This window comes from Petaurus breviceps, unplaced genomic scaffold (genome assembly GCF_028583685.1).
Source record: "Petaurus breviceps papuanus isolate PSGF00001 unplaced genomic scaffold, PetGlider_PUasm1.0 90762, whole genome shotgun sequence".
Lineage (NCBI taxonomy): Eukaryota > Metazoa > Chordata > Mammalia > Diprotodontia > Petauridae > Petaurus > Petaurus breviceps.
In genome coordinates this window covers 7,926,537-7,948,852 of record NW_027187339.1, presented here as the reverse complement: position 1 = coordinate 7,948,852, position 22,316 = coordinate 7,926,537, and the positions used below count along the sequence as shown (strand labels likewise).

Genomic DNA, 22,316 nt, shown 5'->3' with positions numbered 1-22,316 from the left:
CTGAGCAATTAATATTTTTCCAATTGTTAAGATTTGGCTTTATTTGTGTGAAAAGTGTTTTGTAATTGTATTTATATACTTTCTGGGTTTGTCTTAGCAGGTAGACTCCCGAGCATTTTATTGTTTTAGCTAGCATATCTGGTAATATTGAATAATAATGGTGATAATGGTCATCCTTGCTTTACCCCTAATCTTATTGGGAAGGTTTCTAACTTATCCTCATTACAGATGATGATGATAGATAGTATTTATCATTTTAAGGAGTTCATATAAGTCTTGCCATATTTTTCTTAAACCACCCCTTTCATGATTTCTTAGGGAAAAATTCTTTGCTACCACAAAAAAAGGCTGCTATAAATATTTTTATACATATACTCCTTTTCCTTTTGGGAGGTTGGGGTGGGGTATGGGGTGAGTGCTGTCTTTGGAATGCAGAGCTGGTATGCACAGTTTTATAGCCCTTTGAGTATAGTTCTAAATTGTTCTCCACAATTGTTGGACCAGTTTATCACTCCACCAAAAATTCATTAATGTATCTATTTTTCTCTCCTCCCCTCCAGCATTTGTTACTTCTGGTATGTGTGAGGTGGTACCTCAGAATTATTTTAATTTTCATTTCTCTAATCAATAGTGATTTAGACCATTTTTATATGACTATAGATAACTTTGATTTCTTTTTCTGAAAACTTCCTGTTTACATACTTTGACCATTTATTAATTGGGAAATAGCTCTTATTTTTATTAATTTGACTCAGTTCTATAGTCGGTATATATTTAAGAAATGTCTTTATCAGAGAAACTTGCAATAAAAATTTTGACATTACTTCATTGTCTATGGTACCTTTTAGCAAAATTTAGTCTCCCTCATTATCTCTTTTAATTAGGATCTGTCTCTGCTTTTTTTTGTCTGAGATCTCAATTGTTACCCCTGCTTTTTTTACTTCAGTTGAAGCATATTAGATTCCGCTCCAGACCTTTATTTTAACTCTTATGTGTGTCTTTCTCCTTCAAGTGTGTTTCTTATAAACCTCCCATTGTTGGATTCTGGGTTCTAATCCATTCTGCTATCTGCTTTAATTTTATGGATGAGCTCATCCTATTCACATTCACAGTTATTATTTCTAAGTGTGTATTTCCCTCCAATCCATTTCCTTCTATTTCTTCTCTCTCTTATCCTGTCCCTTATCAAAAGTCTATTTTGCTTTTAACCACTGCCTCCCTTAATCTGCCCTCCCCCATATCTCTTATCCCTTTTCCTTCCTGTTTGCCTATTAGGTAAATTAGATTTTTATACACAACCTTTAAGGGGGGGTGGGGAAGAAGAGATCATTCCAACATAATTGACTCACATTCATGTCATCTATGTAAGCTCCTTTTAACTGCTCTAATAATTATAAAGTTCTTAGGAAATGCAATTACCATCTTTCCACATAAGAATATAAACAGCTTCCTTCCACTGAATCCCTTATAATTACTCTTTCGTGTTTACCTTTTCATGCTTCTTTTGAGTCTTCTGTTTGAATGTTAAATTTTCTCTTCATCTCTGGTCTTTTCATAAGGAATGCTTGAAAGTCCTCTGTTTCATTAAATAGCAATTTTTCCCATGAAGGATTATACTGTTTTGCTGGGTGGGTTATACTTGGTTATAATCCTAGCTCCTCTGCCTCAAGGAATGTTGTACTCCAAGTCTTTGGCTCCTTTAAATTGGAAAACGCTAAATCTTGTATGATCCTGACTGTGGTCCCATAATATTTTAATTGTTTCTTTCTTTGAAGTATTTTCTCTTTGACTTGGGAGCTCCGAAATTCAGCTACGATATTCCTCCACTTTGGGATCTCTTTCCGCAGGTGATTGGTGGATTCTTTCCATTTCTATTTTACCCTCTGGATCAAAGATATCAGGCAGTTTCCCTTGATAATTTCCTGAAACATGATGTCTAGGCTTTTCTTTTATCATGATTTTCAGGTAGTCCAATAATTTTAAAAATATCTCTCCTCAATCTGTTTTTCAGGGCAGCTATTTTTCTGATAAGATATTTCACATTTCATTCTAATTTTTTATTCTTTTGACTTTGATTGCTTTTTGATGTCTTGTGGAGTCATTAGCTTTCACTTGTCCAATTCTAATTTTTAAGGAATTATTTTCTTCAGTGAGCTTTTGTACCTTTTTTCTTTCCATTTGGCCAATTCTGCTTTTTAAGGAGTTCTTTTCTTCAGCGAATTTTTGTTCCTCTTTTACCATTAGGTCAATTCTGTTTTTTAAGGTGATATTTTCTTCAGTATTTTTTGTGCCTCTTTTACTAAGCTGTAAATCTGTTTTCATAATTTTCTCATATCACTCATTTCTTCCCCCAAATTTTCCTCTACTATTCATCTCTTTCATTCTTACAGGAATTCTTATTGGTTTTGGGTCCTATAAACATTTTTCTTGGAGGCTTTTTTTGGGTAGCTGTTTTCACATTGTTGTCTTCTCAGTTTATATGTCAGTTTTCTCTGCCATTGTAGTAGCTTTTTATTATCAAATAACTTTTTTTATTGTTGTTTACTCATTTTTGAGCCTATTTTTTTTTACTTTGAATTTTATGTAAAAGTTGGACTCTGCTCACCTGGAGGTGGAGAGACCCTGTCCCAAACTTCAAAATTTTTTCATGCTGCTATCTTCAGAGCTAATTCTGGGAGTTTGCAAGTTTTCAATGCTTCCAAGGTAGTGTGATGCAGGGAGAGGTGTGGTCACTGCTGTCCTGTGCTTTGATGCTTACCAAGGAAGGTTCCCTGCTCCCATACAGTCACAAGTACTAGTGCTCCTCTTTGCCTCGGAATTGCAACCAAGCCCTTGCTCCCTTGTGACTGACCAGAAGCACTCTTCTCTGCCCTGGAACTGTGACCCAGAACTGCAGATAGTCAATACAGTTGCTAATCAGTAATAGCTACACCCAGTGCCAGCAAAACCTTCCCTGTAATCTTTTTCTGACAGTTGTCTGACCCTCTTGCCATCTCTGGGCTGAGAGTTCCCCAAACCACTTCTGTTTCTGCTACAGTCACTATTGCTACCATCTCCTGTGTGTGCTCAGGACAGGCCTCCACCTCTCTCCTGCAGACCTCCTACATTTTCTCATGTCAGAAAAAAAGTCTCACTCTGACCTTTTATTGACTCTGCTACTCCAAAATTTGATTTGAAGTACTATTTTAAAGTTGCTTGGAGGGGAATGTTGGGAGAGTTCAACTGAGTCCCAGCGTGTGTTCTGCCATTTTGGCTCTGTCCCATCCCCATCTTTCTTTCAAATTTCCCAGTTTCTGTTGAGGGTATCACCATCCTTCCAATTACCCAGATTTGAAATCTCAGTGTCCTCTTCCACACTTCCCTCTCCCTCATCTACTGTGTCCATTCAGTTACCCATTCATCTTGTTTATACCCCCTCAGCATCTCTCACATTTTTCCATTGATATAACCATCATCCTAATTTATGCCTTCATTACCTCTTGTTATAACATCTTTTTAATTGGTTTCTCTGCTTCTCTTCTCTCCCCATCCAGTCTGTCCACTGCACAATTGCTGAGTGATTTTCCAAAAGTATAGTTCTGGACATGTCAGTCCCTGGGCTCAAAAAGCTCCAGTAGTTTCCTTATTGACTCTGGGTTAAAATACAAACTCCTTTGTTGCTCAGACTACTTTCTGCTCCTAGCTCCAGCTTGCTTTTCCATACTTATCATACAAAACACTCTTATGGGAACCCTACAGTCCAATGAACTGAATGGCTAATTGTCCCTCACATATGGCATTGACTGTCTCTCCTACCTGGACCACTCTCACACCTCGCCCCTGCCTCTCAAGCTAACTAGTTCTCTTCAAAGTTCATCTCAAGTACCCCATCCTCCATTAGGTCTTCATGATCCCCCAAGGGGTTAGTACCTCCCAATTGCCTTGTATTTCCTTTGTGTATATTTTGAATTTACTTAGATGTTTGCAATTTGTTTGTCCCCAATAGAACAGAAGCATCTTAAGGACAGGCACAGTTTTAGTTTTTGTCTTTGTATTTCTAGAACTCAGGACATAACTATTTATTAGGTTTTTTACAAAGCAATGTGCTTTAGAAAGTGGTTTGTAACCTTTTAAAATCATTTTTAAATCAAATGAAATATTTGAAAAGCACTTTTCACAGTGCATGGCACATAATAGGTTCTTAATAAATGTGTTGGGAGACAAAACCAAGATGACAGAGTGAAAGGAAGCAGTATTGCTGAGTTCCCCTCCACAAATATTACCAAACAGATCTAGAAAATTCCCCAGGTCCAATGGGAAAATCTAGAAAAAGTCACAGTGAGTCATTTTTTCAGCCCAGATCAGGGAAGTTTGTAGGTGACAAGTCTAGTAAGGAGCATTCCAGAACCCAGGGAGAAGCTGAGCACTATGGTAAGAAAAGGTCTCAGACCCTAACCAGGGCACCACCAGGTACATACTGAGCTGTTGTGACAGGGACAGCTGAGAACTGGCAACCAACCAATCCCAGGTGGAAGATCCAGGGCAGAGTGAAAAAGGACCTGAACCCAGCAGTGGTTCCCAGGTAGGAAGCAGTGTATGGAGAAAGCAGGAAGTTCAGCAGTAGTGTAGTTCACACCTCAAGTGCAAAGCAGGGTTTCATTTTCTACATCTAGTCCAGCCTGAATATAAATATCCAGTGCAAGAATCCCAGAGGAGCCTATAATTCTATCTCTCTGAGCCAATAGAGCTTTTCAGCTGGCTGATAGGGGTTGAGTCCAGTAACAGGTCAGGAAGTTACAGAGCCCAGATTAAGAATGGTGTGAACGGTAGCAATCAGACCACTTTGGAATCATTGAAAGCTTGCAGGTCCCCAGCCTGTTCCTTCGATCCTGGAATAACACAATACCCTAAGAAAGCAGCAATGGATCAGCCCAGAACTGTTCTCCAGAAGTGCTATAGAATCCAGCCCTAACATTAAGTTTTAAATCAAGAAGGCTGGAAGAATGAACAAACAAATAAATGAACAAAATTAGCTATTATAGTAGAAGGGTTGGATGTTCAAGACACAAATGCAGGGGAGAATGACTTCAAAACATCTACAAGCAAAGCCTAGGACAAAAACACAAATTGTACACAAATTAAACTAAAATTCCTAAAAGAGGTTAATAAAATTAAAAATGAATAAATAAAGGGTTAAATTTTTTAAAATAAATTAATGAGAGTGCTCGAGGAAAAAAATGGAAAAGAAATAAGTTATGGAAGAAAGAATTGGAAAGGGAATTACAGCTTGGACCAAGATGTGCAAAATTTTGCCCAAGAAAATAAACTCCCTGAAAATTAAGAAGGACCAAAAAAGAAATCAAAGACTCCATGAGGCAACAAGAAATATTAAAACAAAGTCAAAAGGCTGAAAAAAAAATAAAAGAAAAAGTAAGGCATTTCACAGCAAAAAACAACTGATCTGGAAAACAGATTGCAGAGAAAAAGATTTAAGAATCATTGGACTATTTGAATTGAATGACCAAAAAGAGAGCCTACACATCATATTCCAAGAAATTCCAAAAGAAAAATACCCAGATTTCTTACAAGAGGACAAAATGGAAACAAAAAACATCCACTTGAAGCCTCATGAAAGGAATCCCAAAATGAAAACTCCCAGGAACATCATAGCCAAAATCCAGAACTTCTAGGTCCAAGAAAAAGTACCACAAGCAAACAAAAAGAAATAATTCAAGTACTGAGAAGTCACTGTCTGGATCACAAATGATTTTACAAGCCACCACTACAAAAGGAGCAGAGAACTTGTAATATGTTATTCCAGAAGGGAAAGGTTATGGGCTTATAACTAAGAATAACTTACTCATCAAAACTGAATATGATGTAAATGGGGGAATAAATGGACCTTTAATGAAATGGAGAATTTCCAAGCATTCCTGATGAAAAGACCAGAGCTGTGGAGAAACTTTGAAGTTGAAATGCAAGAGTGAAGAGAAACATAAAAAGTTAACCTGAAAGAACAATGATAAAGAATTAAACAAAGACAAACTGCTTACATTCAAAGATTGGGAGAAGATGCATGTGTCCTCTCTGATTATTACCATCATCTGGGTTCATAGAGGGTGTCCAATTAAATAAAGCCTGAGAGTGGTTCTGTTATGTCTTAATGATTTTAAGAAAATGATGGAAAGAAAGAGAAAGAAGAATACTCTAGAGGAAGAGGGAATGGAGGAAGGAAGGTTTGGGGAAAATTATCTCATATCAAGGTGCACAGATAGATATTTATGCAACCAAGGAGGAGGTAGGAGGGGAATGATCGACACTTGATCTCATTCTCCCCTGAACTGGAAAAAATATACATGCATGCACAATTGGGTAGAGAAATGCATTTCTCTCAACAGAAAATAGAAGGGAAAGGGAAAAGGAGGAAGGGGAAATTAGAGGAAGGGCAAATTCAGGGAGAGATTAGTTCTAAGCAAATAAATTCTAAAGATGTACACAAATATTTATAACTCTTTTTGAAGTGGCAAAGAATCAGAATCCAAGTGGGAACCCATAAAATGAGGAATAGATGAACAAAATATATAAACAAATAGATAAACAAAAATGAGGCAATACTATTATACTGAAATCTTATCCTTTATAATTATAATAATAATAATTCTTACCTTTATTATTATATAATTAGTAATGCACATATTTATGTAATTTTCATTCATGAATCTTATTCTTATGCCAACCAGGATTCCAGAGAACTAATGGTGAAACAGGTTACCTTCCTCCCGACAGAGAGGTAAAGGACTCAAAGCAGAATGAGACAAATATATTTTAGGGTATGGCCAATGTGGAAAATTATTGTGATTTACTATACATGTTCAAGAGGGTAAGAAGGTGGATCTACACAGATAAGACAGAGTGAGAGAGACAGAGAGACAGAGAAAGAGAGAGACAGAGAGATCTTGGCAACTCTGAATAACACAATGACTAATCATAATTCTTGAGAATCTTTGATGAAACATGCTTCCAATCTCTTGATAATGACACTCTGAGGTAATGACCTCAGAGTGCAGATTAATATGGAATGTTTTTAAGACATGACCAGTGAGAAATTCTGTTTTGCTTGACCATTTATGTTTGTAACATGGATTTTGTTTCTCTTGCTTTCTGGATAGGGAGGTGTGGGAGGGAATTGAGTGGGAGAAAAGGCTAATTTTTGTCTGAAGATAAAATAAAATTTAATCTTTAAGAAAATTTTTAAAAACTTGTTTTCTTCCTAAAATAATTCTAGATAATGCTTTTGTAACAATCAATTAAGAATTTATGCAATGACAAACTACTATGTGATTGATTATGTATTTGCTGTACTTGTATTTTAACTAATAGTTGGTATTGGTTAGTATATTAGTATAATAATTATTATTGGTCCATGTATTTGAATATATGTATGTATGTATATATATAATGTACATATAGATATGTGTGTATCACATTTGTCCTTCAATCTGCAAAAATATTGTCGACTTTCTAAAAATTATAGAGCTATTTAATGAAATGGACCACTTGAATTATCTACTGCCCTGCACCCCTCACCTTCCCACCCCACCCCCAGCTTCTACCCCTTAAATTAGTCAGTTAACAAGCATTTATTAACTTCTGTACTAAATTCCAGGCAGGCATGTGCTAAGTGCTGGTATACAAAGAAAGATTAAAAACAAAAACAGACCCTACTCTCAAGGAGTTTAGAGTCTAATGGGTGGGAAACCCATTAGGTTTACTAAGGTCTATAAAGGAAAGAATCCTGGGCTGGGGAGCAGGGACAATCTGAGTTCTTTCCCCAGTTCCATTACTGCCTGGTTGTGTGATCCCTCTTACATCATCAGTTTCTTAATCTCTAAGAATATCAGAAATGCAAATACACCCTTCACATTCAGAGCCCAGGGAAAGTTTTGCTGAGTAATTTTGAAATATAAGGGAAGGAACATAGCCAAGGGAAGATTATTGATCTCCTATTACTCTTTCCAGAAGAGTTGGCATTACAAAATCAGTTCAGATCCAAGACACTAGGCTTAGCTCACTTCTTTCCTTTGCATCCCTTTTCAGAAAGAAAGAAGGCACTGGTATTCAATTATCTAATTCTTTGTTTGAGTATCTGCCTTAGCTCCCCACATAACAGCTTCCCAGGATTTATCAAAGTCATTCAATTTGGTTTCAGTTTCCTTAAGTGTAAGATAAAATCATATCCAAAGTGCCTTCCAGCCCTCCCATTACAGATTATAATTATTTATTATTATATACAATATAATATACAACTACTACTTCTACTACTACTACTACCACTACTACTACTACCACTACCACCACCACCACTACTACTACTACTACTACCACTACTACCACCACCACCACTACTACTACTACACTACTACTACTACCACTACTACTACTACTACTACTAGCATTTATATAGTACTTTAAGGTTTGCAAAATGCTTTACATTTATTATCTCATTTGACTCTCATAACACCCCTGAGGAAGTTTAACTATTCCAAGAACTAGGAGGTTTATGAAGACAACCTTCTATACAAATTATAATTATATATTCTTAAGGGGAGGTGATATCTTATTTCTCTTTTCCTCCAGAGCACCTAGACCTGAGCTCTAAGCCCAGTTTTAATCAGCCCTTTAATCTATGCTCAACCCTGTAATCAGGTGCATGCATAATTAGAAAATAATCCATGAATGGTTTATGTCAGCTGGAGTATTATTTGGAATCATAATTAGCATATAAATCAAGATCAATTTAGGAACTACAGTTTCAGACTGAGCAAACACAGAAAAACTTTCCCTTTGCCAATGGAAACTCTAGCTTCCAACCCTGTAGCTGCTGCCGCCATCATCTTTCTCTGTCTGTCTGTCTCTCTCTTTATCTCTGTCTGTCTCTGTGTGTCTCTATCTCTGTTTCTCTATGTGTCTCTCTCTGTGTTTCTGTTTATGTCTCTCTCCCTCACTCCTCTCTTCTTTTTTTTCCCACTAATGGAAATTTCCCATATTCCAAGGTCAGTCAATCAGCCTATCAACAAACATTTATTGAGTTCCTACTGTTGCCAGGTAGTGTACTAAGGAGATATGAAGAAAGTAAAAAATGTGCTCCCTGACCTTTAAGAGCTCACATTCTAACATTCTAATGAGGGAGACACAAATGAGCAAATAACTATGTACGTACAAGTTATATACACACGCACAATGCATATATATACAATATATGTTCATGCACATAAACACATAATACACAGATACATATCAAACATAAGTACACATACACACAAACATATGGCTGAGGTGTGTGTATACCTTTAAGTGTGTAATACACACACATACAAATGCATATACAATACATTGTCATAGGATCATAGGGAGCCCCCAGGGAGTTGAGTCAGAAGTCTGTTGGAGTCGTTGACCTGATTGTTAAATTCTTAGTGTGAACATTTATACCTCAGTCCCAGAGTTACAAATCAGGGATTGAATTATTGTTTTGTTGATTATCTAGACTTAAGAAAATGTTAATAATGCAGAATAAACTGAAAACTATATGCATTCTTTTCTTCCAGAGCTTAGGTGCTAAACATTTATCAGTCCACTCCTGTTTGTTCTGTAAACACTGCTTGAACTCAGCAAGTGTGCAGGAGGAGGCCCAGGGTATGAAGTTCCACCAGAGTGGATGCCTAGAGGATGGAGGCTAACAGCTACTACTACTACTACCAGTACTACCACTACCACTACCACTACCACTACTATTACTACCACTACTACTACTACCACTACCACTACTATCACCACAACTACTACTACCGCTACTACTACTACTACTACTACTAGCATTTATATAGTACTTTAAGGTTTGCAAAGTGCTTTACATTTATTATCTCATTTGACTCTCATAACACCCCTGAGGAAGTTTAACCTCTTTGAGCCTCCAGGACATGGAGATAATATCTGTAGTAGCTATGGCCTAGGGCTTTTATTAGGCTTAAGTGAGATAATGTACATAAAACCTTGGGCAAACCTTAAATCACTACAAAGATGTCAGCGGTCAGTGTTATTATTACGTTTATTCCCCAACCGATCACATGCCGGGATTACTGAATTAGGGAGGAGCCAGTGGAGGGAAGGTACTTGGTGATGTTGTAGGTATTGGTTAAAGCAAGTCACATAGCTTCACCTGGAGTTATTAAATTATTACTTAAACCAAATCTATCATACACCAAATTGTGCTTGCAGATGAATGAAATGATTCTCCCATTTTGAGGAAATGGGAGGGGGACAGCTAGTCTTCATTCCTCTCCCAGCTCCAATTCTGACTTTCCAGGCTGCACCTTGATACCAAGTACTTCCTACCCATCCCCCCTTTCAGTTTTCTTTTATATGTTGTCTTCTTCTTATTAGAATATAAGCTCCATGAGGGCAAGGAGTGCCTTGTTTTTTGCTTGTATTTGTATTAGTACAGAGTTTATAAATGCTTAATCAATGCTCTCTCTCTCTCTCTTTCTCTGCGTCTCCCTCCCTCTTTCCCTCCCCATCCCTCTGTCTATCTTACCTTCTCCCTATCTATTTAATGCTCTCTTCTGTGCCCTTCACACCCACCTAGCTAGTCTTCAGGGATCACTTAGTTTGGTTAGTTAGACACATCCATACACAAGAAGGGGTGACCAGGTGAGATTCAAAAAACTTACCTCCTAGAAATCAGCTCCTCGGCATAGCTGCAAAAACAGCAAAATGAGATCAGGAAGGCACAGTGAGGTACAGGCTACGGTCTGGGGAAAAAAGATTTCTTACCCCACCTTAAGGGAAAAAGCTTGACTTTCAAAACCACACAATAATGTCACTTTCATTATTACACTTGACCATACTAATTCTGGATCTTTTTTTTCTCCCCATGTGTACTTGACTGAGAAGCCTTAATATTCCAACCCACAAGGCCCTATGAGAAACAGAACTCTTGGCATCTGTCCCATCTGAACAAGGTAGAAGATAATCTAGCAGGACAGTACTGTGGACAGAGAACTGAACTAGGAATCATGAAGCCTTGATCACTAGCTATGCACAGCTAGCTGTGTGAGATCGGTCAGATCTCTTAATCTCGCCAAATCTCAGCTTATTCATCTGTAAAATGGGCACAATAATATTTATGCAAGCTACGCCACAGGAGTAACAAAGACCAAATTAGGTGAGATATATACAAAGTAATGCAATTGTGTGAGCTTTCTATACTTGTCATGAGAACCAAACGAAACCCTGTTAAGCTTTAAACTGTGACTGATGTTGGGGGTTTTAAGAAATCTCATTCTGTACACACGTGAATTTAAAGGGGATTTAATAATAATCCTTCTGGGGCTGGACCAGCTACTAAGCAAGATGTTACAGATATCCTTAATCCAGTCCAGCCCATCTATTGTATGAGGATCTGATTTTACAAATGTGTTGCCTTAAACTGTATTAAAATATGCATTAACATGCCTAACGAAAAATCTGAGACAGGATATAGGTACCAGAAATTCTCACATTACAAAAATAATGATACCTGCTTTCAAAACCTCTGACGTTTACTATCTATGAGACCTCCCAGTATCTCCTCTACTCCCTACTTCACTGGACTGTTGTAGGGTGCAGATAAAATTGTCTTTTATTCTCAAAGAGGACCAGGTCATCATGGAGATGGTGTGATGATATGCAAGTGAATTATATTTAAGTGAGGGAGGGCTGTGCAAAGTCACTAGCCTCACTTTCTCCCCTGGAGTCATCTGAGTCCAGTGGCAAGACACAGATCTGGACAACTGGAGATGACCCCAAATGCAATGGGAGACCTTGGTCTTTAACTGAAGCAATGCCCATTCAGTGATTAAGGCTTAATAAGAACTGAGGCAAAGAACAGCCTCTTTACGTAGGCACACACACACACACACACAATCTGAGAGGGAAAGATCCTCAGGGTCTCTGGCCAAAGCAGAAACAATTGCTATTTATTTTCATTTGGAGCCTAATAATGACCATCACAATGAACAAACATTAAATGTCTAACGTGCAAACTTTAAAACTCTGTATAAGAGCTAATTGGTGGTGTTTAGAGATCCCAGAATTTCAGAGCTGGAAGGGACTTCAGAGCCCATCTAGTCCAAAGTGGGATGGAACAAGCATTCCTTCTGTGCATACACCAGCCTCATTGAGTGGTCATCCAATCTGTGTTTGAATTCCTGTAGTGAAGAAAAACTCCTGGCTGGTAAAATGTATTTCTTTCCTTCACTGATACTTGACCTTGCTAGGCAATAGCCTCAGAACCTTGTGGAGTTTTGAGGTATACATTTGTTTTCACACATCTTGTGAGGTAGGTAGTGTTATTATCCTTATCATTGTTATTATTCCCAATTGACAGATGATGAAACTGAGACCCCCAAGATAGTAAATGATTTAGCTTAGGCAAGATCCCACTGTAAGTGATAGAGCCTATATAAAGACCTAGGCCTTCAGGTTCAATAGTACATGCTCTAACCCATGAAAGAGCTAATTACAATAAAGCTGTGATATGTAGTAGCAATAAGGAATAGAATTACTCCCTCAAGCTTGAGGGCAACCAAGAAAAATGTTATCTAGAGAATGAAGTCCACCATGTCCCCTCTGCTCTTTGTCTCCAATATGGTTTTTCTATGACTTCAGTCACAGCATTCTTCTGCCCATAAAAGCCACAGAGAAGCCAGAATCAAGCCTGGATGGTCTCCATAAAGCATACTGGGCACCCCCAAATGCCAGGCCATTAGCAGTCTCATAGGGTGGCAGTTTGTATTCATCACCCTCCCTTCAAAATAAAAATATGCAAATGGGTCCATGGGCAAGTGGCCCTTTTGCCAAGATTGTAAAGATGAGATAAAATTCACTAGGAATTTGGGTCCTTCTCCTCCCACCCACCTCCATGCCCTCCCCCCTACACACCCAGCTCCCTCCCCTGGCAAAAGCAAGGTAAAAGACCTGAGCTGAAGGTAAGAGAAGGATGAGTAAAATCATTACCTAAACAAGACAACAGCCACATAGACAAAGAGTTGAAGCAGAATCTTAGCCACAGCCGTGTAAGGAGGCAACCAGGGTGACTGAATTTCTGGGTAGTCAGTTCCCCTGGGTCTAGGTCTGTTCCTAGCTGGGGGGCGATCCATGAGTCCCTAAAGGAAGTCAGGGGCGGGCAGGGGGCAGACACAGCTCTAGTTCTAACTTAGATCGCAGAGTTCTCCAACCTTGGCCAGAAAAGATCATACTCTTCTTCGCCACCAAAGTGAGCCCCAGGAGATCGGTCCAGTGGTTCCTTCAAGAAAAACAAGCGGGCCACAAAATTCATAGTTCTAGGTGCCTCACCCTTCTCCCCACTCAGCACCAGCCCCCTGTCCTTTGTGCAAGCGTCCTGTCCCGAGGAGCCAACTGACCTCCAGCACATGCCCCCGGTGGCTCCAGGAGCATTTGCTACTATTTAAAGAGCTTACCTCACAGGCCCAGTCTGTCCCCGTCAATTTGAAGGCTCTGCAGGATTAGCAGTCCCCAGAGAGTCAGGGCTTTACGTGTTTACAGCTTAACCACCTAAGAATTGGAGGCCTGTTAGCAGAGGAGAATTTTCCATGTGAAAGTGACAAAGAAGGACCCAGAGGATCCTTAAGGAATGGTAGGCTTTCATAGGATTTCGAGCTGGAAGGGACTTCAGAGATCGTATAATTCCACCCCACCCCTGCCCCACCTTGGTATGATTTATTTTATTTTTTAAAATTTTATTTACTTTTTTGTTACATTTTAAGTTCCCAACTGTCTCCCTTCCTTCCTCTCCAGCGACAAAACACTTGGTGCTGATTCTATTACAGCTGAGATTTACAAGGCAGGGGGTCCATTGCTTGTACAAAAGCTGACTGAAATTTTCCAGGTTATACAGCAAGAGGAGTTTATTCCCCAGGAGTTCAAGGATGCCTCCACTGTCCATCTATAAAGGTAAAGGAAAAAGATTGTCCTGAGACCATTACAGGGAGGTCTCTCTCTTAGTCATTGCTGGCAAGATTCTTGTCAGTCCTCCCTAATAGGCTGATCCTTCAGCTGGAAGATGGTCATCTACCTGAGAGCCAGTGTGGCTTCAGAAAGTGCAGAGTAATGATCAATGTGGTGTTTGCTACCCAATAATGCCAGGAGAAATGCCAGGAGCAGAAGAGAGGTCTGTCAGTCTGAAGGCTTATGGAAAATTATGTCAAAATTTGGTTGTCCAGAGAAGTTCATCGGCATTTTCAATTTCATGTCAATTTCAATTGTCAATTTCATGACAACATACTTGCCCCAGTTCTGGATAATGGATAATGCTCTCATGCCTTCCCAGTCACCAATGGAGTGAAACAAGGCTGTATGCTTGCTCCCATGCTTTTTAGTGTGATGTTTTCAGTCATGTTGTCAAATGCCTTCAATGAGGTTAGCTACTGAACTGATGGCAAATTCTTTTATTTTTAAGCTGGGGTTCGAGAACTTTATTTTAAAAATATTGATATATTTCAATATGATTGGTTTCTTTTTGTCATCCTATGTATTTTATTTAATTAATTTCAAAACATTATTCTGAGAAAGGGTCCATAGGCCTCACCTGACTGTCAAAGGGGTCCATGGCACACAAAAAAGGGTGAAAATTCCCTGAACTAGACAATTGCTGATCTGGGTTCTAGGCCCTTCGCTATCTTTTCCACTTTTCTGCATTGTCTCTCCTTACTGATGTCCTTTCTAATGTAAGGTGTTCTGCTATTAACCTTTCCACAGAGGATCTCTGAAGACAAAGACAAGTGGCTCAAAGGGAGGCATGTGTAAGTATCTCAGGAATCTTGCCCACTCCTCTCCAAGAGGACTATGATTCCTGCCTTAGGGGGATCAAGACAAAAGCCCACAAGACTGCTGATGGCAAATTCTTCAACTTGAAAAGGTTACAAGCCAAGACCAGAGTGGAGGGAGTATTGAAGCATGATTTTCTGTTTGCAGATGATTGTGCACTCAATGCTGCCTCAGAAGCTGAGATGCAATAAAGTATGGATTAAATTCTCTGCTGCTTGTGTTAGTTTTGGCCTAACAATTAACACCAGGAAAATTCAGGTGCTTCCTCAGTCACCACCACCCCATCCATGCCTGGAGCCAACAGTTAAAGTAAATGGAGAAGTTTTGAATGCTGTAGATAACTCCACTTACTTTGGTAGTGTACTTTCCAGGGATGTACACATTGATAATGGGGCTGACACACACATTACCAGAACCAGCTCAGTGTTTCCTCTAAAGGAAATTGTGGGAGAGAAGAGGTATTAGACTAACTACCAAACTGAAGGACTACAATCATGCTGACCTCATTGTTGTATGCCTGGGAAACCTGGACAGTATTCCAGGACCATGCCAGGGAAGCAAATTGCTTCCATTTGAATTGTCTCAGGAAGACTCTGAAGATCACCTGGCAGGACAAGATACCAGACACTGAGGTCCTTTCTCAAACTAAGCTGCCAAGTATTCAAACTCTGCTTCAGAGAACACAACTTGGATGGCCTGCTCATATCATCCAAATGCAAAACATAGGCTTGCCAAAAAGACTACTTTATGGAGAACGTACACAGGTTGAGCATTCACATGGTGGTCAGAAGAAGCGATATAAGCACACTCTCCCGGTCTCTCTTAAGAACTTTGGAATTGATTGTGTGGCATGGGAGACACTGGCACAGGACCAGTCAGCATGGCATGCCCTCATCAGAGAAGGTGCTATGATCTATGAATAAAGCAGAACTGAGACAGCTCAAAAGACATGTGAGATGTGCAAATTTAGAGAATCTGCCCCAAATATTCCCATCCTTATTTGTGTGTAGAACATCCTGAGCTGCATTGGTCTGATCAGCCACAGTGGGACACACACAGTGGGACAACTTGATTCTGGCATAGTGACATCGTTTTGATCCTCTTCAAGAACCAAGGACAGCAACCAATGAATCTTGATACAAAAGAACACAGAGCATCCTTAAGGAATGGTAGAATTTCAAGCTGGAAGGAGCCTCGGAGATCATACGATCTTGGTACAGATGGTTTTGGGGAAAGAGTGAATACATCTGTTTGTATCCTGGCCCTGCTGCCCCTCATTAATTGTGTTACTACAAGTAAATCACTCCCTCTCCAAACTTCATATTCCTCATCTGTAAAATAATGATGGGGACGTTTATATACTCTCTGAATTAGAACTTCGCCCCAGTCTTCGGAGGCAGCGCACATATTATCCCTATTTGACATATGAGGAAACTGAGAGCCAGAGAGATAAAGAGACTGGTTCACAAAGACCGTGAGATCTTCACTTTACTTCTTATTCATCTCACCAGTCAATCAATCAGTCAACAAATACTTACTTTGTGCTAAAGATTAGAGATTTAGAAGAAAGGCAAAACCCAGAACAAAACAAAACCAAAAAACCCTCCCACCATCCTTGCCTTCAAGACGTTTATAATCTGGCGAATAAAGCACCCGCCCTGGAGTCAGGAGGAACTGAGTTCAAATCAGGCCTCAGATCGCTTATTAGATGTGTGACCTTGGGCAAGTCACTTAGCCCCAATTTCCCTGCAATCCCCCTCCAAAAAGAAAAAAGGGGGGGGGGAAGCTTACAAGGGAATAGAGGAGATAACACAAGAGATTTTAATCACGTTATCTCTAGAAAGTCTTCCCTGCCTCAATTCTGCCTCACCTGGTCCATTATGTCAAGAAAGCCTAAGACTTGCATCACTTCGCTCCCTACTCTACATCTTTTTTAACAACCTCAAAAGGTCTTCCCCACCTCCTTCTTTTCCTTTTTGAAACTATGATCGTATCAACTCTGCCTCTGTTCCTGGAAGGGGTATATTAATCTACACCTGTTGTGTACTCCTCATTTATCACCTGAAGCTGGGGCGGAGGGAGCTGAACCTCAAGTTAATATGACCTGAATTCAAATCCCTCCTTAGATACTACTTAGCTCAGTGACCCTGGACAAATCACTTAACCTCTGTCTACCTCAGTTTCCTCATCTGTAAAATGACAACACCTACCTTCCAGGGTTATTGTGAGGATCAAATGAGATAATATTTGTAAAGTCAGTCAATAAACATTTATTAAGTGTTTACTATGTGCCAGATACTATGCTAAGCACCTTAAAATGCTATAAAAAATGCTATTTTTTTTAAAAATGCTACTTCTTATTGTCTTTGTTGTCATTCTCTGTTAGAATTCAGACTCCACTGAGGAAAGGGACTCTCTCTGTTTTCATACTTTTTAAAATCACCTGAATTTAGCACAGTTCTAAGCATGGTAAGTAATTAATAAGGGCTTTTTCATTTGCTTTTGTTAATTCACAACCTAGACACTTCCTGTCTTTCTAATCTTCTCACATCCTGCTCCCCCTTCTCCCTCCCTCCCCCCTCACCCCCCCCCCCCCCTTCCCCCACCCCCCCCCTCCCCCCCCCCCCCTTCACCATACTGGTGTGCTTGCAGTTTCTCATACATTAGCATCTGTCTCCTGTCTTCATGCCTTTTCACTGGCTGGCTTCTTCCCCTCCCCTCCCCGCTCCCCATCCCTGGAATGTTCTTCCTCATCTGCCTCTCAGAATGCCTGGGCTCCTTTTTTCTTGCTTGTTTAAAAATTGACTGTCTCTACCTTTCCTAGGCTGGATGTGCATTTGGTCCCAAAACCAATCGGCACAGAAGGAACCTTTGACATGCTCTGTTTCCAAACTGTGTCAGTTCATCCCTTCTTAGGCAGCCTGGTAGCCCTTGGCTCCAAGGGGCTCATTGTCTTGATGCCGGACAGTGAGAGCCCCACACTGGCTTTAGCCCTATTAAACTTCAGAATTCCTGCACTGAAACTATCCATCAGCCTCAGTTTCTCCAGCAGCAGGGACTACAGTCATGGGTCACCCCAGTCCTGGATTCTTTACATTATCAGTTCAATCAAAATCTTGGGAAGAAATTCTTTCTCAACCCTCCCATTTGCTACTGCCTTTCCCTCTGTTACTTTTTATCTATTTGTATAAACCTTGTACACACCATATGTATAGAATGTAGGCTCCTTGAGGGCAGGGACTGACTTTTCTTTTTCTTTTTTTCCTTCAAAACAATCTGGGTCAAGTGACTCGCCCAGGGTCACACAGTGTCTGAGGTCACATTTGAACTCAGGTCCTCTTGACTCCAGGGCTGGTGTTCTATTCACTGTACCACCTAGCTGCCCCAAGCACAATGTTTTCTAAGCCACCATTCAAAATTCCTAGCCTGGAGTCCCTGAACTTGTAATTGTTTTGTTGGGGATTTTTAAAATAATTACACTTCAATAAAATTGGTTCCCTTTCTAATCTTCTTTTTCCTTTTAAAGACATTATTCTAAGAAGGAGTCCATAGGCTTTACCAGACTGCCCAAGCAGTCCCTGACACAAAAATGATTAAGAAATCCCTGTCTTAGAAGGAAAAAAGATCCGCATTCATAAGCAACCCAGAAAAAAGGGCTAAATATGTTGGTGACCCTCAGGGTGGGGGATGGGGAAGGAGGTAGAGCTGAAATTTGGAACCAGCTTCCAGTTTTGAAGCTGGTAGTCGGGGATGGGGTTAAAAGTATTATCTAGGCATAAATTGAACCTTCTCCTATGGATGGATTAAGACCATCTGAAATGGGGGGAGGGGTAAACCAGAAGAGATCATCCCTTCCAGATTTGGGGTTTGAAAGATTGAAGAGTCAATTAAATGATTCAATTCAACAAACATTTATTAAGCAGGTGCTGTATAGGGGGAGGGGAGATCAACTGTGTTAGGGGCTGGGAAGTACATCTGCTGCATCTGCAAACTCAGTTTAAGAGACATCGAAATGTCTAACAATTTTTCACTGTAAGTACTACTTTTTCTCATTATAGAAAAATTCTTTCATGCAGCAAGCATGCAATAAAACCCAAAATGAGGAATAATGTTTTCATCATAAAAATTTCTGCTGGGGTGGTTATGTGGTGCAGTGAATAAAGCACCGGCCCTGGAGTCAGGAGGACCTGAGTTCAAATATGGCCTCAGACACTTAACACAAAACTAGCCTCATGACCTTGGGCAAATCACTTAATCCCATTTGCCCTACCTTTCCCTCTCCAAAAAAAATTCTGCTTTAGGGAAACACACTTTTTGAGGGATATCCAAAGCATAGACCATAATACTAATAAATCTCATTTATGTTTAACTTTAAGGTTTATAAAATGTCATCCTAATGAGCTAAAAGTCTATATACAAGTATCAGCATCTCGTTTTATAGATAAGGAAACTAATGGCCATACAGTATAATATAATATAGCATAGTTTAATAAATATAGTACAGAATAATATGATATAGTATAATATAGTATAGAATAGTATAGTATAGTGTAGTGTAGTATAGTATAGAATAGAATAGTATAGTACAGTACAGTATAGTATAATATATTGACTAAGAAAACTATAACATGCTCTGTAAATTCTGAGGGGATGATTTTTACTACTGAATTGGTAAAAGCTTTTGAGCTGGCCTTTCAAGATTTCCCCCACATCCAGTAATTTGCCAAGTCCTATCAATCATGCCTCAGCAATAACTTTCTCCTTTCCAGCTCTTACTGTCTTTGCCCTAATTTAAGCCTTCACCAACTGTCTCCTGGAGACCTCACAGGCCTCCTTGCCCCCAATCCCTCTCCTCTCCAATCCATCCTTCAAGTCAAGTCACTAAGTATTTATTATGCAAGGACTGATCATTTTCATCAATTTAAGGAGCTGGGAAGAGGGACCTTGACGTCTGCCTGGGTAGAGGTTTTCTAGGTAAGTCAGTAAGGCTCCAGAGGTGATACAGTTAGTGAAATGGTGACAGCAGCTTTTACTTTTTCTTCCTTCTGAGTCTATCTTAAATTCTACTTATGTTTCAGCTCTTTTCCTGTGTACCCTCACAGGCATCTCAAACTCAACATATCTCAACACCCTCATTACATTTCTCCCCAAACCCCCTGGTGTAGTGGATAGAGTTGGACTTAGAAACAGGAAGACCTGAGTTTGAATCCTACTTCTAAATTCTGATCAGGAAAATCTGAATTCAAATGTGACCTTAAACCTCTAGCTGTGTGACCCTGAACAAATTACTTAACCACTATCTGCCTTAGTTTCCTCATCTGTAAAATAGTGATAGTAATAGCACTCACGTTCTAGGTCATTATAAGAAAAAAATAATATTTGTTGAAATAATTTTTTTAGAAAAATTTTATGAAAGTTCAAGGTTTTTAGAAAAGCCTTAGATTTTTAGAAAGCTTAAGGAGCTTTCTAAATGCTAGGTATTATTATTCAATTAAATTTAACAAGCATTTATTGAATGCCTACTATGTGATAAGGACTCTGCTGCACTCTGTCAACTAACTCATGTCTAGCAGCTTCCAGATAGAAGCATTTTGCTTCATTTTCCATCTCTTTTCCTTTGCACTGGCTATTCCTCATGCCTTGAATGCATGTCCTGGTCTCTGCCTAATTTCCTTCATGATTCATCTTGAGCTCATCTTGAACCCTTTCCTTTAATAGTTAATGCCCTCCCCACAAAACCGGGGTTTTGTGTGTGTACACATTTGTGTGTGCGTATACACAAATTGTATGATTTCCAATAACCCACCTAGAGTGCCTAGTAATAGAAAAATCTGTGCTAGGCTGGGGATTTATGAACTTGTTTTATTTAATTATTTAAATTAAATTATTTAATTGATTTAATTCGTCTGATCAAAAATGAAACAGAAAAACAGGATACAACTTTCCACCAGTTAATCCTGAAATACTAATAGCTAACATTTATAATAGCACTTTAAGTTTTACAAAGGGATTCACAAATATTGTTTAATTTAATGCTTGAAGCATCCCTGGGAGATAGGTGCAATTATTATCCCTGTTTTGTAGTTGAGGCTAACAAGGCAGATAGGTGGTTAAGTCATATATGCTCAGGTTCACAAAGCTAGTTAGTGTCTAAGGTCAAATTTGAACTCAAGTCTTCCTGACTCCAGGTTCAGAGCTCTATCATCCACTGAGAGATCTAGTTACTACAAATGAGGAAACTGCGTCAGAAAATGGTTAAATGACTTGTCCAGGGTCACACATCTTGTAAACATCTGAAGTAGGATTCAAACTCAGGTCTTCCTGTTTCTAAGTCCAACTCTATCCACTACACCAGGGGGTTTGGGAGGAAATGTAATGAGGGTGTTGAGATATGTTGAGTTTGAGATGCCTGTGAGGGTACACAGGAAAAGAGCTGAAACATAAGTAGGATTTAAGATAGACTCAGAGAGAAGAAAAAGTAAAAGCCACTGTCACCATTTCCCTAACTGACTTTCCTAGAAAGCCCCTACCTGGGCAGAGGTCAAGGTCCTTCTTCCCAATCCCTAAAATTGATTAAAATGATCCTTGCAAAGTACAAGAGTTACAAGCCTCAATATGAGAAAAGATTTCAAAGGAAGGGACAAGTGTTCATTAAACATCCACCGTGGGCCAGGCACTGTGCTAAGCATTTTACAAATATCTTGTTTGATCCTCACAACAAGGTGGGGGTGGGGTGGGGAGGAGACACACAGGGGTGCTGTTATTATATCCATTTTATAGTCAAGGAAACTGAGGCAGGCAGAGATGAAGTGACTTTCCCAAGGTCACCTAGTTTTCCTGGTTCCAAGTCCAACATTTTGGCCACTACCCCTCACTGCCTCTGATCCACCTGGGCCCTTCCTTCATCTACAGAAACAAGCTGAATAACTTAACTCCCAACTCTAGGTATATCCAGAATGATCCAAGGGCCTTCATGAAGACCGCTGGGCTTGCTGTAGCCAGGCCCTCATACTCTTAACCCTCAGAAAACCATCCCTTACCCCTTATTCAGTATGAAAGGATGTACATTTTTACCATGTTTACCTTGCATGTCCACATAAGCTATCAAATGAGATTAACTAATTAGTTCCTGTATTCCCTTGACAAAACTTTTCACCATTCCCAGGCATACATGTATCCTAGTTTGGAAATTCCTGCTTTGGGCTGGAGCCCATATGTTTTGGTCCGGAGCCCATATGTTTTGGTCACTAAGGATAACCAGAAGCTGATGTGGGCTTCTTCTCTCTCCATCACAGCTGTCTCCAATCCTCCCTGTTCCATCCCCCATCCCCCACCCTCCTTCCTCCTTTCCACCCCCCCTCCCCAGCCCACCAAAAGGAAAAGGGTGAGGATTTGTTACTGTGCTGTTGTGTCCATCTTTTTGTGACCCCATTTAGGGTTTTCTTGGCAGATAC

The 22,316-nt window shown here is 39.6% G+C and overlaps 1 protein-coding gene and 1 long non-coding RNA gene across 3 annotated transcripts in view; one reads left to right on the top strand and one right to left on the bottom strand.

Moving 5' to 3' along the window:
- Positions 1-13,450, bottom strand: part of LOC138146484 (L-threonine ammonia-lyase-like) — a 41,358-nt gene extending 27,908 nt beyond the window's left edge. Inside the window, exons 1-2 of one of the 2 annotated variants that reach the window (XM_069068399.1) lie at positions 13,254-13,450; positions 10,707-10,733 (exon numbers count right to left, since the gene is read on the bottom strand). In XM_069068399.1, the coding sequence (XP_068924500.1) occupies positions 10,707-10,733; positions 13,254-13,450 (224 nt within the window). Of the gene's footprint in view, positions 1-10,706; positions 10,734-13,032 lie in introns of both variants that reach the window. The other variant, XM_069068400.1, reaches the window with a different exon arrangement.
- Positions 13,451-13,577: 127 nt separating this feature from the next.
- On the top strand, positions 13,578-18,270 carry LOC138146482 (uncharacterized). Its single transcript, XR_011164497.1, has 5 exons — positions 13,578-13,748; positions 13,834-13,989; positions 14,794-14,837; positions 17,249-17,331; positions 17,687-18,270. It is a non-coding gene; the product is annotated as an uncharacterized lncRNA (long non-coding RNA).
- The last annotated feature ends 4,046 nt before the right edge of the window (positions 18,271-22,316 follow it).